Below are 18,172 nucleotides of genomic sequence, written 5' to 3' on the forward strand. Positions count from 1 at the left end.
TAGTCATCATATTTATAGTTAAGCAGTAAATCATACATAAATGGTACATGTGTACATCTTATGGGCATAATTATCAATAAATTACAAATATTAAAATTGCTAAATAAATCACAACATTAACAACAGTACATAATTGCATACATCTTCATAAATGTTTAACTCGATAGTCTTTGACACCATCCTACTATTCATATTCATATCATATTTAATCAGCATCGCCACACCAGCAACAAAACCAAACGAAACCTACAATAACAATTATGACAAAACGCCACTGTAAGCAACATAATCAAGAAAAGAGAACACATCATGGGCGTCTTAGTTCTGTGTCATATATTTTCGCGACGGAGTGATGTCAGAAGGTTCCGGATGTGACGTGGGGTTGTATATTGGTTTTTATATCAAAGGGTCGTAGAGGCCGAATGCGAAAGCCATGCATTGGTAGTTGGCATATCCTAGGCTTCCACAGAGGTGCATCTCCATCATCGCCTGGAAGATTCCTGGGATTGAACGAATAAAGAAAATTGTTAGCAAATAACGTCGATGGATTCAATTATATTATATTTCAAGTTATGGCATTACACGCTGCTAAAAGTAAAGAAAATCAAGTACATTTCTGAAGCATGTTACTTTTCATCAACAAAATGATTCGTGTTCTGAGAAAACTGGGCATAATGCATGTGCAATCCGCATCGTCTAATCAGGTACGACACTATCCGCTTTTATGACTGTTTTCGTTTAAATGAAGTCTCTTCTTAGCAAAAATCCAATTTAGGCGGATTGAGCTGAACAGTCTGGATTCGCTTTAGCACATTTATGCATCACTTTTGTTTAAATAGACTTATATAGAGAATAATAGGTTGGTGACGTGGATGGAGAATGGTTATCTGGCAAGTCGGAGGAAGTTATCGGGTGAGCCGAAGGCGAACCCGATAAGATCCTCCGACGAGCCAGATAACCATTCTCCATCCACGTCACCAACCTATTATTCTATTTATCCTGTCACATTTACAACATTCGTTGAAATGTTTCTAACGCTAAGGCAAGCTTCCGTCTTGTTAAACAACACAGAAATCGAGTCAATCGTTATTAATTCAATACACAAAGACGAAATTAATGCTGTTAAAATAATAATTTTTTAAACAAACAGTACTTTACACGTATATTGTATTTTTTTTTATTGAAAACAAGTATATTATATAAATAGAAAATAGTACAGGCGTGCGCATGCGCGGACAGCAACTGACGGATATTCGAGGTCACATGGTCATATAGCCTAATATCTTTTGGGATATTAGGTTACCTGGTTATCGGGCTGATTTAAAGGCATGTGACAGGATAAGCTTAAGTATGTAGTCTTCAATTTGATGAATTACCTATTGCCGAAAAAATACACACAATATTATATACTTTTTGAAGCTCTGAAGTCCATGTTTAGATACTTTTTTTAAATACACTGTACAATAATGATTTCATCACTAAACTGATGACTCAAAATTTAAATATATAAGAAAAATGACATTAATTCAGCAAGAAATATAATAATGGTCAAAATATTCGGCCAACGTCGCCTGTAAAAAAACACAAGTCAGCTCGGTCATGAATACACAATAAAATGCACTAAATAATGGGTACATACATTCGATTGCAAATCGTACTGAAACTATAATAAGATGTCGGCTTACCCCGAATTACCGCCATTTTCATGATCGGCGTCAGTTTCGGAAGGGAAATTGTAGACATAGCAAACATAGCCGGTGGTAGGGGTACTTTGTTCCTCGGCGAAGACATCCGAGAGCTTATGGGATACGGAGGCGCGATGAAGTTCAGTGGCGCATGGACGGCATCCGGCATAGAGAAAGAACTTTCGTCTTGCTCGTTTTTCGAGTAGAACTGCGGTTCCGGTAGATTTCCGAAAGGATCGGAGTAGAATTGTGATTTCGGTAGATTTCCGAATGGATCGAACTTTTTGGATCGCAACAAGTACTCCGTGAACCGGTTCCGCTGCGTCTGCGCGTAAGACAGTGTCAATACCCACAAGAAAAGCGATACGACCGTAAGTTTGTACATGTTGAAAGTGTCTAGGTTCTTTTCGGTCTTAAAGTAGCAGTTATCGAAGCTTACAAATTTACTTTAGCGTATGCTTCTGAAATGCTGTCTTAACGCTAGAATTTAAGCTAATGGTGACGTCACCAAGACGTTTCTGACATTTTGAGGAGTTTTCCGCTGCATAAGTCTTCCACCCTGACCTTGAACGAGGCCCGTCACTTAGCAACTGAGATATGAATTTAGTAGATACATATACGTTACCTGGAGAAAAATAATATCTGCTAATTGTTGATTTTAATTACTTAAAAAATTATGTCGTTGGTTTGTAAAATTTATTAAAAAAAATATAGTGCAAGTAAATTCTAAAACGATTTTGCCAAATGTATACAATTGGAAGGTAGGGTTGATTCTTAGCTTCAATACATAATTATATATCCATTGCCAAACTTTTTTTATTCGTATTATATTCTATTAACTGAGAATTAGTGAAACGCATTTCCAATCAAATACAAATGCTCGTTGGAAATATCCCCCCTCGTGTGGTACGAGCATATATAAGATGTAAATAATTTCTCTCCCGTTCGGAAACATTATACAAAATAATGCTTTCATTTTGTATGCTTTCGCAAGTGAAAACAAAAATAAAATAAAAACATAAAAAACGTTTCGTGTTTTGTGACATGGCGTTTGATTGTTCTGCCTGTACGTGATGAGATCTAGAGGCATTGTCCTTGTGCCAGCATAAAGACGAACATGCGAAGTATTTAAGGAATACGAATTTACGAACACGTCATTGCTTCTGTAAATGTCAGATTTCTCCATTTACAGCAAATATACATTTTGTACTCTTCTAAACGGGCCTCAAGTTGTTTTTCTCGTTCACGTGAGTCGCCGGTCATGCTTGCCATAAAACCAACCGGATAAGTTTGTCAACAAATGCTAGCTTGACATAAAAAAGAGGAAGATGAAGTGGTTTTAGACAGTTGTGTCTTTTTTACTATTAAATAACAATGCCTCGTTGTAAGTCGTGCAATAAATAAGCCAGGATTATGACAGTTCGGATTAATTACGCCCCGTAACATGCTGCCAAGTATCTAATTGCACTTATTCTGTCATAATTTTGTGAATATTTTGTGCCGTATTTGTCATAAATTTTGCGCACCTGACCTGTTATGTTTGTTTTTTTGGAACTTAGATTAAATTATGAGCCATGCCATAAATACGACGCTTGCATTTTGTCAACAAGGACACGTTTTTTGTTGTCATTGCTGAGTACAAATGGATACTTTTTTTAACGCTATGCAACAGCTATATCTAACACCAACGTTTCTGTTTAGGTTCAACAACATATAAATGTCTTCTGGACGATTTGAACATAATAAGTTAGAAAACAAACCAGAGACTGTTCTCGGAAGTTTAATTTGTTGAACTATTCTGTATGATATTAAAAAACTGTTTTCACTTACCTGACCGAAACAAAATGTTTGTTCCGACACCTTACATAGTTAAGGTAATCTAGTTTTTATTCTTATCAATTTTACCAAATTGGACAATATTCACAAAATTAACCGCAGGTTTGCAAAGGTTTTTGTTGCATTCGGCCACTGAATGTTCTTACCTACGTCAGCAATAGTAGGATTAATGGATTAATGGAAAACAGGATAAATGAAAAATGTTAAACAGCTGTAAGGTTTAGCAGAGCTACTTTCAAAAATAATTTGGATATGTTAGTGAAAACACATTTTGATTTACTTAATCAAGTAATCTAGTCACTTGCAAGCGAACAAAACATTAATCATTCACATTTGTTTTGTTTTGTGATGTATATCGCATGTTGCGAGGAATGACACACTATATATTTTGTTTTTAAATGATGAACGAACAAAACCGTAAGCTGGACAGACAAGGGTCTTTTCATAAAGCCATGGTCTTCCAATTCGATTCCCAGCCATGCAAACTTGTGTGGGTTATCGACAAACGAGTATTCATATGGCTATTCACCATCATCATTTTATCATCATCATTTATTGGCGAATCGGCATATTTGCCTTTTGCCATTTACAATCTTTTTGAGTTAAATTATGGCCAAGACATAAAGAAATACTACATTTAAGCGTACACTACAATACAATACAATAAGAACAATCATAGCATTGGATTATAACAGCGCAAGTGAAATCAGTTGTAGAGCATATTTGCCAGATAAAACGGAAAAAATAGAGTAATTGTAATAGGAAGCAGCATACACAATCGAAGGAATAGGTACTTCCTAGAAGTCAATGCATATCATATTCACTAATGGGTTATGTTTCCTCTGGAATTAGCGCCTAATGCGAAAACGAAAATTAGGAGCTAACAAAGGACAATAGAAGCAAAACTTGACTGGAAAAAAATAGAGAAGAGAAAAAAAAAATAATAACAAAATAAATAAATTAAGTAAAGAAAAAAAAAAGAATTGAACGTAATCAATTTACAAAGAACATCCTAGAAGTCAAAGCATACAATATTATCAAATGAGTTATGTTTCCTCTGTAATTAGCGCCTAGTGCGAAAACGAAAATTAGGAGCTAACAAAGGACAGTTGAAGCAAAACTTAACGGGAAAAATTAGAGAAGAAAAACATAAAATAAACAAGTTAATTGAATAAAAATAAATAAAATGGAACATATACAATGAGCACAGAACTCAACAAATGAACCTTTCGAGTAACGTCAACATATATTGAAGGTAGAACGGATAATCATTTTAATATGAGCAATACAGTACGTAGATGTATACGCGAGGCGAGTACGTATGCAATAAAAAGATAAATTACACAACATATGATATAATTTCTTAATTAGATAAAAAAACATAAGATTCTAATTTGTTTTTTCTTAGTTTCATAGCATTGTATATGTATTTTGCTGTATTTCGTACTTTACTTTCTTTCTTTACCGACATAATGTATTTGAATTTCGTAATATTTGGCCAGTTCGATGAAATGTTATAATCTTTTCTCAGATCTGAATAGGCTGTACAACATAATAAAAAGTGGTATTCCGATTCAACAACATTTTGCGTACAAAGTTTACATATTCTGTTTGACCTTTCTATATTGTTATATCTACCAGTTTCAATCTCAAGGGAATGTGATGAAAGCCTGAAACGGGTTAGTTCCTTACGATGTTTTTCATTTTTTATATTTACTAGATAATGTTCAAACTCGAAAGCTTCTTTAAATTTACAATAGTATTCCATTTTAGGTTGTACTGATAGTGTTTCGTGCCACGACTGAATGTATTGGTCTTTTAGTCTTTGGGAAAACATAGGAAGTAAATAATCGCTCATAGTAAAATCTATTAGATTACCAAAACCAAGATTGTTAAGCAAAGTTGATAGGGAAGAAAACCACAGACTATTCAAATCATTAATACGATTATCATGAGCAAACTGAATTTGTTTCATCAAAGTTTCATGCATTAAAGAGTTTGGTGAGTTGATAATCTTTAGCCAGTATTTAATTGATTTTTCTTTACAAACGGTTGTTAACGGAAATCTTCCAAGCTCACCAAATACAGCAGCATTTGAGGTTTGTTGTTTTACGCCTAGAACATGTTTACAGAATTTGATATGCAGTTTGTCAAAGTCAGTAAAAGTGTATATTCCCCAAACTTCAGCTCCATATAACAAAATAGGGACTACAAGTGCATCAAAAAGTGAAAGTTTTGTTTTAATATCTAAGGAAACTCTACTAAAAATCGACAGCAAGTGGTTGTACGCCTTCAATGCCTGATCATTCAACATTTTTACTGCATGATTAAAATTACCATTTGACGAGAAATTAATGCCTAGATAGCAGAAGTTATCGACCACTTCAAGAATCTCATTGTTAAAAGTCCATCGAAAGTTACAAATGCTTTTCCTTTTTTCGAAGATGCATATTTTTGTTTTGCTTGAATTAATCTTTAAACCCCATTTACATGAATATTGATATAGAGAATTGAGTTGATTTTGTAGACTGCCAGGATCAGTGGTAAATAAGGCAATGTCGTCCGCAAATAATAACATAAAAACCGATAAGATATCTAAGTCATTCTGCGTTAGGTTATTATATTTAATTATCTCTGTGACGTCATTAATGAACAGAATAAACAGAAGAGGAGATAATGGCTCTCCTTGTTTGACACCGAGTGAGATTTCAAAAAAATTTGAATACGACATATCAGAAGAGTTTTTAATACACGCTTTTACATTACTATAAATAGATTTGATCATATTAATCATCTTAGAACTTATTTCTGATTGTATTAACTTTACACATAATGCATCATGGATTACTGTATCGAAAGCCTTTTCATAGTCAACAAATGCACAGTATAACTTATGTTTTTTTTAAAGTGTAATTTGTATGAGTGAATGAAGTATATAAATACAGTCAGCCGTGCTGCGATTTGTTCTAAATCCATACTGAACTGTGTTAAATGTCTGATTATTTTCGCACCATTTATCAATCCTGTTTCTAAGAGCAAGAGAGAAAATTTGTGCAACTATATTTATAAGAGTGATTCCCCTATAATTTGCTGGGTTAGTAATATCTCCTTTTTTAAAAATCGGTACAATTGCCCCCTTGCACCATGATTCTGGATATACACCTTTTCCAAATATAAAATTAAAAATGTGAGTAAGATAAGGAGCAATAAACGTATTTGAATCGATAAAAAAAATTGTCAACAATATGTGATAAATCACTACTTTTATTACGTTTGAGACTTGAAATGACTTTACTTATCTCGTCCACTGAAAAATCGCAATCGAGTTCATCGATCCTTATATTGGCGTCGCCAAGTGAGAAATCATTTGCATCAAAATTGCTAAGATTTTGTGTGTAAGATAAATTTTTGAAATGGCGAATGAACTCGTCGACATGAATTTGTTAGGTTTTGCTGTTGTGTTATTTTTAAATTTGTTGATGTATTTCCAGAATTAACGGGTATCTGTTTTACTTAGCCTAGATAATGTTTGTTTTTCTTTTGCAAAATAATTTCGCTTTGCTTTATTTTTAATATTTGATTAATCGTTTCTGGCTTTCAAAAATAGAGCCCAATTTTCATTTGTATTGTTATTGATTAAACGCCGTTTACAACAATAGAATTCGTTTTTGTAATATTTGCATGTATTATCGAACCATGGTATTTGTTTTCTCGCGTTGGGAGGTTTTGGGCATTTATTACCAGACACGGTGATATGTTTACCGTTTACCTCGAAAGAAATATCATAAAATAATAAGGATAGTCTTTCAATGCATGAGTTAATATCTGTTGTATCATTAAGCAAATCGTCTACAATTATGTCAAAGTTAGTTTTGTTTACATTTAATGTTGATAAAAATAGCTCATTTTTTGTACTGTCCCAAATAATTTTGTCGAATGAGTAATCAGTTTTAGTGTTTTTCATCGATTTGAATTCCAATGAAAACTTTACTGGGCAATGATCAGAAAATTCGTTAATATCGAGTATTTCGAAATAACTGATTAATTCAAAGATATTGAAATTCACGATAACGTAGTCAACTACGCTAGCAGCTATTTTACTACTTGTATTATTGAAACAAGTGAATTTACCCTGCTCTTTGCGACCGTTAACAATAAAAACGCCGTTTTCTTTACATAACGTTAATAGTATATTACCAAAAGCATTACAGTGACTGTCATATGAGGATCTTATTGGCAAATTATCCACGGGAACCTCGCACAACGGCATATCAATATAACGGTCTAGATTAATATTTTGAATAATATCAAGTTTATTGGCTGTTCTTGAGTTTAAATCACCGGTAATAAGGACCTCGCCAAATTGACTATAGTATCGTGTATCGGACGATAGTTGTTAAAAAAAGTCACAATCAAATAAAGGGGAATTCGGTTGTTTATATACTGTCGAGTCCTCGGGCGGAATGTAACAGCTACATATAAATATATCATTTTTGTACCCCAAAAAAGACTTGTTTAGTTTAATCCAAATAATGCCTTTATCATTTAATTTCTCAAGCGTTATATTCCCAAAATAATTTTCTTTATACTATACACAGACACCACCACTATTTCTCTTAGCCTTTTTATTACATTTCGGGCGAGGACACGTAAAACAATTAAAGTCTTCTATGTCTACATTGTCAGTTTTTGAACTCCAGGTTTAAGAAAGAAACAACAGATCATAGTCATTTACAAATTGTAAAAAATCGGCGTCATTTAATTTACTTAAGAGTCCCTGTATGTTCCATGAGATACAACGGAGCTGCTTCTCGTTGCATTCCTATGGACCGCTTCTCCTTCCGGTTGCAGGATATGCGTTAGGTCGGTTCCTGTTGTGGTGTTGCGGCAGTTCCGGTTCTGGACCCGGAGGGGGGCGGTCGTGCGTGTAGCGAACCCTATCGATGTACAGCACGTCGAATGACAGGGACGCATCCTTACCCTGCTGACGGGCTTGTACTAGATATGGGATGAGCTTTTTCCGTCGGTCCTGGATGGCCTTCGGAAACTGGTCGCTAACGCTCACAATAGAGTCTCGCTGTTGGGTTCGGGCAGAGTCCTTTATTTTACATTTATCTCCATAAAAGTTAAATTTGACAACCACTGGGCGAATTTTCCCTTGTTCAAATTTACCAACCCTATGGGCTCTATCAATTTTAGCATCCACTTATGGCATTTAAAATTTTGAGGTCATTCTCACAGAAATTTAGAATTTTGTCAATACAATTTTCGGACTTGCGTGACTCAAACGATTGCTCTTCTGGTACATTGAAAAATAGCAAGTTGTCTCTCATTGAGCGTGATTGAAGATCTATGATGTCCTCGCTGAGCTGTGAATTAAGGCTGTTTAATGAGTCTATTTTTCCTGAAAGAATTTTATTTTGTTCACATTGACCACTCACAAGCTTTTCAAAGTGTTTGAGTTGTGATTTTAATTCATCGCAATTTTGACTATCAAAAGAACGACTCCTTTCTATTTCCATCAGTTTATTTTCAGTTTCGGTTAATTTTGAATCTAAAGTACTCACCCTACATTCGATGACTGACATTTTATTGAAGATTGTTTTTATATCCGCTTCAATTTGTTCCAGTTTGCCTAATTTAGAGTCCATGCTTTTCTGTCTATTTTCAATGGAGCAAAGTTTGTTCATTGCAGACCTTGGTCTAGGGATGAAGGTGCGCATGCCCTAAGTTGCTGCGATTGTGCGAACGGAAATACTGGTGACCCTGGGTTTTGGATCAGATATTGTAGATGCGGGGCGACATAGTGACCGGGAAAAGGGATTCACCTATGAATCATCACTGGACTTCGACTTATTTATGTGTACCAAGTACTTTTAAACCAATTACACAAGTCAAATGTAAGAAGGTTTATTGACCGTCGTAACATGGTTCCATTGTCCTTGCAATATATCACTCAACGACGTCGAAACAACTCAAGAAACGGCCAAAGAAGAGGGCTGACATTGATTAGATTTATTGTTATCACCTATACAAGAATTAATAAATAACTCTCGGTAAATGTAGACCATGAACGTCTCTTTTCAAACAGCAATGGCGGCAGCACTTTCCGTCTTTGTCACAGGATCATTTATATTCAAAACTTAAATATTCATTTTTCAATGTTGGTGGAAAATGCTAATAGTTGCGTTTTTTGAGAATTTCATTTCATCAAGTAAAACACGAGGCAATACAGTTACCATTTCATTATTCAATATTGAGTTGAACTCAAACTATCTGATCGCGGCTTTAAAATCACGATAGTTACAACTACATTTTATTTTAAATACGTGAAATTTGGCATGCCTTTTAATCGGTTGAAACCCAAGTAACAGATCGAGAGCGTCTGCGATCATCATTGTTATGTCATAACGATATACAGACTATAAATAACAAAAGTAGATATATCATTTTATATATAAAATATATACAATTCACTACGCATGCACACTTTGTATTCCTGGGTTTACCACGTGACGACGATGATAAATTTACTTGCGTTATTTATCATTAACTAATAGTTAACTGGTACACATATCCAGTAAAATTACAAGTAATGTAATATACCAGGCGTTATATTTTAATCAATAAAAACTAATAATTGTTTAAAAAAATGCGGTATTTTAAAACTTTTCTTTTTTCGCCATTCGTGGCTGACGGTCAATTTAAACTAATATATGACTTTGACTTAGAACTTTTAGAAAGTACTTTATGTTAATAGTATCACAAATCACATGTCTTAACGTGAATGAAATATATAACGACTGTACAAAAGATATGATTCGCCGATGTATAAAACATAAAGTTTGTTGCTGTTCTGGCACCACTCTGTCTCAAAATCTCTTCTTGATGCATGAAAGTATCTTCTTTAAAAAAGGTTATCTTTTATACGCGCTTTAAATAAAATACTAGCGGATTTTATCTCCTGATAACGTTTTGGAGTTTCATTATTCCTATAAATATATATATTTGATTTTAACAGATAGGCAACATTTTTTTTCAAATGATAAAATAAGGGTATTCATAAACAAATATCAAATAACAACTATGAAAACATAATACAATGTACACTGGTTATACAGTCATATCAATGATCTTAGATGTTTCTGTAAATAACAAAAGTCACAACTAAATGTATACTTGTATTTGGTTTATCAATATCATGGATTAAACATATTACAAAATACTATAATATACATGTACTAAAGATATTAGTTATACTATTAAAAAAAGGTAATTGATGTTTCGGCAAGATATATGTTAGAAGCCCACCAGTGGAATATTTCATTTTGAAAACAAATGCACACAATTTTGTGCTGACCAAAAAGCACCCAAAAGTGTTTTATCGCACAATTCGTAAATTTGCCTAGTTAACGTCAAGAAATTAAATGTTAAATGGCTTCTGGCGTCCTACGATACAAGCGCGTTTTGTCAGGATATTAATAATGAAGAATTAACTTTGTTGTTAACCCTTTCAGTGCGGGAACCGAATTCTGATGGCCTTTGCAAACAGTTTGGATCCAGATGAGACGCCACAAAACGTGGCGTCTCATCAGGATCCAAACTGTTTGCTATTCTGATGATATTATTTGAAAAAAATTCGAAGAAAATGCTGATTTTAGAAATTAAGCAGACGACATTTTAGCAGACGACAAATTTCCCAGCATGCAAAGGATTAAATTTTCTTAGTTTCTTTGTATGTTTATCTAGGGACGCAATATGTAATACAATGATATTTGAGTAGCATGAGTCATACCGTTATCTGGGGACGCAATATGTAATACAATGATATTTGAGGAGCATGAGTCATACCGTTTTTGTTTGGTAAAGGCTTTTTAAAGCGTGAATTTTAAATAATTAAAGAACCAAGTTGTTAGTCTTCGTGCTATAAAGCAATGGGGATAACAACATAAAAGCTATCAGCAAAGAGTGTTCACTTATTACGATCACGCAAACCGCCCCGATTTTTTCGTGAGAACATGTTATTGCAAAATGATGGGAAATTGAATTTCCCATTAAAGAATTTACTTTCTTAAAATTAGTCGTATCTTTTTTGTGTGCAAAATTTAAAATATAGATGTATGCACTCAATGCAAGCTTATGATCTCACAACACCGCGGTTAGAATAAAACGCAAGAACATTTTTAAGGCAGCTAACTTAGATGTGAACATATCTATTGTATTAAGAGAGTTATCTTTCATTACATGACACACCAACGGTTTTTAGTATGTAAATTGTGTAAAAAGGATATTAACGTTGACAGTCATTGAACAACTATTTAACATCTGTATAAATACCAAATCTGTAACACTGATTATGAGCTTGTAAAAACTTAAAAAAAAAATATTTCCCGCATGTCGCAGAAGAAAGTCGTTTTACGAATGTCCTTACAGTTATTACCTCTATGTTCATAACCATTTCAGTCGCACATTAAATCCTGCTAGGTTATGGACAATAATCAATGTGTAATTTTGAGTACTTGAAAATCAGTGCTCTTACTTTCAGAATATGTAATGTTGTACATCGTTTACAGTCGAAAAAGAAATAGAATATATAAATAAAATAGCTCCGTTCAATTGAGTAGCTATCTTCTTGAACAGCATCATGCTTAAATAAACTACCGTAGCATCATGTTTCAAAATAGTGCCACGCTCGTGAATCGAGCATCCAGCTAAATGAAGGGAAAGGCATCACGTGTTACCCTTGCCTACTAAAATGCAAAGTGAAAATAGCGATGTGCAAACATCATACAACCAGAACAGCCTGCGACAACTCGCAGTATGTTCAGGTTTTATGCTATTTGCTGCTCATCAGTATCTTGGAAATAAAGCCTCTTAAACTTAAATGTTGTAAGAAATGTCTTTAATTAAATGCAACTTTCTAAGGAACTACACATGCGTCAAAATACGTATCTAAGAAGTAAAAGGTAAATTCAACGCGCATCATGCTTTAAATACTAGAAAAATTGTCGATACATGTGGGAATTTTGCTAAAATACGAGCTTCGTGCTATAATTCACGAGCATAATGCCGAAATAAACGATCTTCATGAGAAAAAAAAGAGCACCAGACTCGTAAAATCAAGCAACTTGTTCAACGAACAGCATCATGCAAAATAATGATGGGCTGGCATCTTGATCGGTTGACGAGTGTCGCAAAATCGAATCGATTATGTGGTTCAAAGAAGGGCAACATTCCGTATGCACCAATACTAGTTTCAATAAAACCAGAACGGTTGACATGATTCGCCCTTATCACATATCGAGTATTGTTTCACTTGGCGAGTACCTTTTAATGAGTTGAGTTAGACAGAAATACAGACAGAAATACAAGTGGAAAAACACACAGACATACACACATACAGACACACAGACATACATACAGACGGCCACACTGACAGACACGCTGTTTATCCAAACCTATGTGGCATAACATCGTGTTTAGATATATTCAGACATTAATTTAACTAGGTCTAACAACAAAAAACTTATATACAAATTTATCGTCACGGAATACATTAAGTACAAAATGCAACACAACCTAAGGTCTATCAATACGGGAAGGTCATAAATCTGAACAGTTTTACCGGTATGTCATATATTTTTTAACATAAGGCCACTTCAGCATCAGACTGCGTCATAAAATTCACTTGTTACAAAGCTTTTTATCGTCAAACAAAAGGGACACTGATGTGGGTTCTCAGAGTCAAAATACTGGCTCAAAAACCAATATCCTTTAGAAAACAAATCAAACCAACTGCTGAAGCATCACAGTGACACGCAAATATAACAATTGAGTAGTAATCATCCTGCAAAACAAACAAACGAACTAAATTACCCACAACACAAACAAGGCACACACGATACACACGGTGTAGACGCATATCGGTGGCCTTTCTGTCAAAATGCTGCCTCTTATCATAAACTCTATCGAAAATGAAATGATGACGAGGGTGCTGGGACAATAGTGCACACATACCACTTTGATTACTTTTTAACATAGCTTCTTCTTAATATGTCAAATAGCTAATGTCATTGATATCATCTCTATGATCAAACCTGTACGTTCAATGCACGCCATATAGTAATTTTCATAAATCTTACTTAAAAAATGCCTACTTTCGCATTCGTTGTGGCACGGAAAGCCTCTCGATCGACTCACTTTTATGGCAGCGAAGAATGTACAGAGAGGCAGCATTTTGACAGAAAGGCCACCGATATGATTCTATACCGTGATACATGCCTACCAGCTGAAACATCAGACAGGCCTAACGCGAACACGCCCAAAACATGGCAACCTAGAACACTAAAACGTATATAAAACAAAATGGGGAAATAACACATCCGAAACTAAAATGAACACAGCAAACACGTATGTAAATCACTCACTCTAATGAAAATGACTGTACAAAAGCTTATTTAACAATTCATGATAAACTCTTGTTTTGATAAAGTTATTTGTGCAATGTTTACATTAATGAAAAAGTTGTTAATCAACAACAACAGCAACAACAACAACAACAACATTTATTTCAGCAATAAAGCTAATAAATCAGTTAATGCCTTGAACAAATCGTCAATCTTTCATTACGAAAAATGGATGTTTCAATCATTTCCGAAAATAAATTTATCTATACAACAAAGATAAGTTTACTTTTTTGGACAAGTCATAAAACGTGTGTTGGCTTCATTTCACTTCCATTAAAATAATAAGGTTAGCTCGAATTACTTATTGTCAAGGGTCGTCCTGAAGAATCGCTCGCACTTTGGAATGAAACTATATTTCAAGCTATTTTCGTGAAATATAACAGCTCCTCTTTTTCGGGTCGTTTAAGAACATTTTTAATCATTAAAACTTCAATATTTTATCATGGTGTCTATTCATGCATGCACACACCTATTTCTGGACACCAAAGGTATGATAATTTAATTACTTACGCAGCAGAATGTTAATGAGACACACGTCACGTATCACACGTAGATTTAAACAACTTTTAGCAAACTGTTTTAACAGGTTTCATTCGACACGGGCGAAGCAAGCAGGAGCTACCAAGGTTTGTGTTAAGCTTTTGTGCAGTCGAATTCATAAGAATACGGGATGAAGATGAAGGTGATGGCAATTCTTCTGTTTGTATTCGCACTTAACATGTTAGAAGTGCAATGCCAGGACGCAATGATGAACTATTTGCTCATGAGTAGACTTATGGGCGGCAATAGCGGAAGCGGAGGCGGAAGGAGCAGTACCGCCGGGCAGACCCAGGCTGCTTCTTCAAATCCACTTATGGGTTTAATGTCTACGTCGGGAGCTGGCGGTATGAGCGGCATGCCCATGATGGCTGCGATGGGAGGTGGCATGATGGGAGGTTTGCATTTTGTTTTTCATGAAAAATGAACATTATCTGTTTAAGAAAACCGTAGTCATTCACAGGTTTTGCGTGTACTGTGCAAACGTTCTTATTTCAGAATAAATACAGAACAATAAACTGATGTAATTGACACGAACGACTGTGAGCCCATTTTTATTCATTTCTTCGTGTATGCCATGTGCTTTTGTCTCGTGTCATGTATTGGCAATTGGACTATTGTCTACAATTAAGGACGCTAGGAATGCTAAGAAATATCTCCTACGAAATGCTAGAAGAGCTATTAAAAGACAATCAACGAATATCTCCCTGAATTTCAGCACTGTTTGTTTTTTTATTTCAGATTCATTCATGCAAATGATGATGTGTCGAAGCCTTCCTCCTCAGTTAAGTAATTTCTGTATGATGGAAGCCATGGCTTAGGACCAGTCCTCCACTGACTCTACCGGACTTGGACGAGCGTTATACGTCTAGGCCTGGGTATGGCTGACTTCTTCAGGGAGATTGCCTATCACAAACTGACATTTAGCCAAAGCATCGCCGCCAAATTACTTTTTTTCCCACGAATTTTTCACCAATCAAAGGCGTACAGGTGTGCATATGAAATCTTTGCAATGGCATAAACGTTTGTGAGAAGACTTTATCTCGACGGATTTTGGATATTTAAAAAACGATATAAAACATATTTGCTTAGAAAAACATATTTGCTTAACAATAACAATGCTAAAAAAACTCTTATAACAAAGATAAAATGTCTTGGGTTTAAGCCCTGCACATTTGTTTGTACAATTACCGTGTAAACATTAGATTATTTATGGTATTAATAATCACAACATATTTTCAACGCCATGTTAGTGATAGACTTTATTTTCTAGTTATCAAAAAAAGCTTAAGAAGCTCTTTTTATTTTCACATTATCAAATAAAAGCGCTATAAACTCTTTATTATTGTGGCATTTTATGTGTATTGTTATCCATAACGAGTCATTATTTATAATATGTTTCGTAGTGAATGATGTTTTTGTTTTAAATTTATAGTTTACGTTTGCATATGTTTAATTCGCTGACACGTTTATGTATAGTTATGTTGTTCAAATGAGAACATGCATTAGAAGATGCAAACGCCAAATAAATGTCGTTTTGAAAAATGAGCACGCACAAGAAGAAAATTCGGAAGCATGCTTTGATGTTTTGATAAAGTTAGATCATTACCTTATACGTTCCTTACATGAGAAATAGTAAACAATGTATTTAAAGTTTCAAAATTTGCAAAACTTTCCTCTTATCTCAATGTGGCTGTTCTTTGGTAAATTGCAGTCAGATACTTACAAGCACATTACGAATTTGCCTGGAATAAATTAAAATAAGACAATCGGAATTTGAACCATGCTACACTCTACCACATTCTCAACTGTACGTAACGTGTTGCTACGGAACAATAGAATGCTGTAAATCAAAGTATAAACATGTTCATACTAAATTACATTTTCGTGTGACGATAAGTACAAAATATCAAATATGCACTCCATGATACATAGTGGTTTGAGAAATTTACCGCGATAAAAGTTGAACATATACAAGTATTTCGTGTTTTTCGGTACGCACTTATTGTACCTTTATAATGTTATAAGCCACGATTTGAGTTAAGAATAGCAACTTTGTTATATAAATGAACGTAAAAGAATGGACCTCTTGTTAGCTTACTGACAGTTATGAGTGGAAACGACAGTAATGTGACGTTCATCTTTAGACGTTTTTTGACGCACATCAAAATATAAACGTAATGTAGGCCGACCGTAAATTATTATGTGCATGTCGCATGAGTTACAGCTTAAAGTTATAGATAAGCTCGTTTGTAGTTACAGATGCTTGCGTGTCAGGTTGAAAAAAACAACACTTCGTGATTAATATGATACATGTTGTCCCTCTATGTAGTGGCATACTCACACACTCACTGAAACATTACTGTCATGTAGCAATTCCTATTTATCTGTTTGACTTTAACTAAAAATGCATAAGATACGATGTTTAACTCGGGTGGTAATGCATAAATTAATGCACAAAGTAGCGATGTCGACATAATTAAGATTAACTCATTTATGCCTTGCGTCTAGAAAAGGCTTTTGCAAACAGCGATGACCCAGATTAGACGCCGCATGATGCGGCATCTCATCCGGGTCTGCGCTGTTTGCTTAAGGAATCTTCTAGAAATTTTCTAAATATATAAACCTTTCATTACTAGATTTGGACATTCCTTTACATCCAACTTAGACTGGACCATCGGACCAGTCATCTGTAATTTTCTCCTGGAACGTCAATAATTTTGGTGGACCTGGTCTTCGGTCCATTGGCTAAATTCGAACACTACGTTAATTTACGACTTAATAATTGCAGTAGATGCAATAAATATATTGGTAACGGGTGGGTGAGTAGACACGTTAATGGCAGAACATCAAAACGAAAAAGAAAATGAAATGGAAAAACATGAGAAAAATATATAATATTTTTAATGTGTTTGATTGAGAATGTAACACAATGCTCGTTAATACCAATACATTTATTATTGGAATTATGTTGTGGTTCATTCTTTGTTAGACTCATAGACTTTTTCTTAGCGCCAACTTATATATACGTTGAATTTCTTTTTTTTCATCTTTGTAATTTGCATGAATCCTGTATAAAATTATTAGAGATTGTAAATCAGTCGCATTGTCATCCTTAATGGTTTTTTTATAAATCACACTACTGTAGAAAGTTAAAAGTTAATTACATCATTGTTTGCATTTTTCGTGGCCGTTCGATTGGCCTATGTACAAAAGCCGAACTTCATGTCCCGTGACTGTAAGTAATATTAAATATGTTCAAAGAGCGAGCAACTATAGTGCCATCAGCGCTTTGATTATTTTTGTGAGGCAATTGAGTCAATGTAATTTCCCGCCACGATATCCGAACATTTACGAGCTAACGCGAGACAAGCTTTGGGCAGCGTCGGAAAAACAACTTATTCATGACATTGTGAAGTACGTCCAATTGGGACACCTCGGACAATTCCGCCATATCGGCGATCGTCTGTGACGGTGTGGTGTAGCCCACTGTCCGATGCGTTCAGATTGAAGTACGTCGTGCCAATCGTGATACATCGGCTATCTCGGATTCCTCCGTAAATAAACCAGAGGCCGCATGAGCCTGCTATACTCTGAACAAGTATTGTTTCTTCTCAGAAAACTGGCTTAAGTGTCTTACTAAGCTTT

At 34.7% G+C, this 18,172-nt stretch overlaps 2 protein-coding genes across 2 annotated transcripts; one reads left to right on the top strand and one right to left on the bottom strand.

Annotated features, from left to right (window-relative positions):
- On the bottom strand, positions 1–2,175 carry LOC127832448 (uncharacterized). Its single transcript, XM_052357919.1, has 2 exons — positions 1,686–2,175; positions 1–500 (listed from the first exon to the last, which is right to left on the bottom strand). Exons 1-2 carry the CDS (start codon positions 2,068–2,070, stop codon positions 397–399), a joined length of 489 nt encoding a protein of 162 aa, XP_052213879.1. The 5' UTR covers positions 2,071–2,175; the 3' UTR covers positions 1–396.
- A 12,392-nt stretch (positions 2,176–14,567) lies between these two features.
- Positions 14,568–15,862, top strand: LOC127882199 (uncharacterized). The gene is made up of 2 exons (XM_052430714.1): positions 14,568–14,922; positions 15,266–15,862. The coding sequence occupies exons 1-2, from the start codon at positions 14,658–14,660 to the stop codon at positions 15,343–15,345; spliced, it is 345 nt and encodes a 114-aa protein (XP_052286674.1). The 5' UTR covers positions 14,568–14,657; the 3' UTR covers positions 15,346–15,862.
- Positions 15,863–18,172: the final 2,310 nt, after the last annotated feature.

This window comes from Dreissena polymorpha, chromosome 5 (genome assembly GCF_020536995.1).
Source record: "Dreissena polymorpha isolate Duluth1 chromosome 5, UMN_Dpol_1.0, whole genome shotgun sequence".
Taxonomy (NCBI): Eukaryota; Metazoa; Mollusca; class Bivalvia; order Myida; family Dreissenidae; genus Dreissena; species Dreissena polymorpha.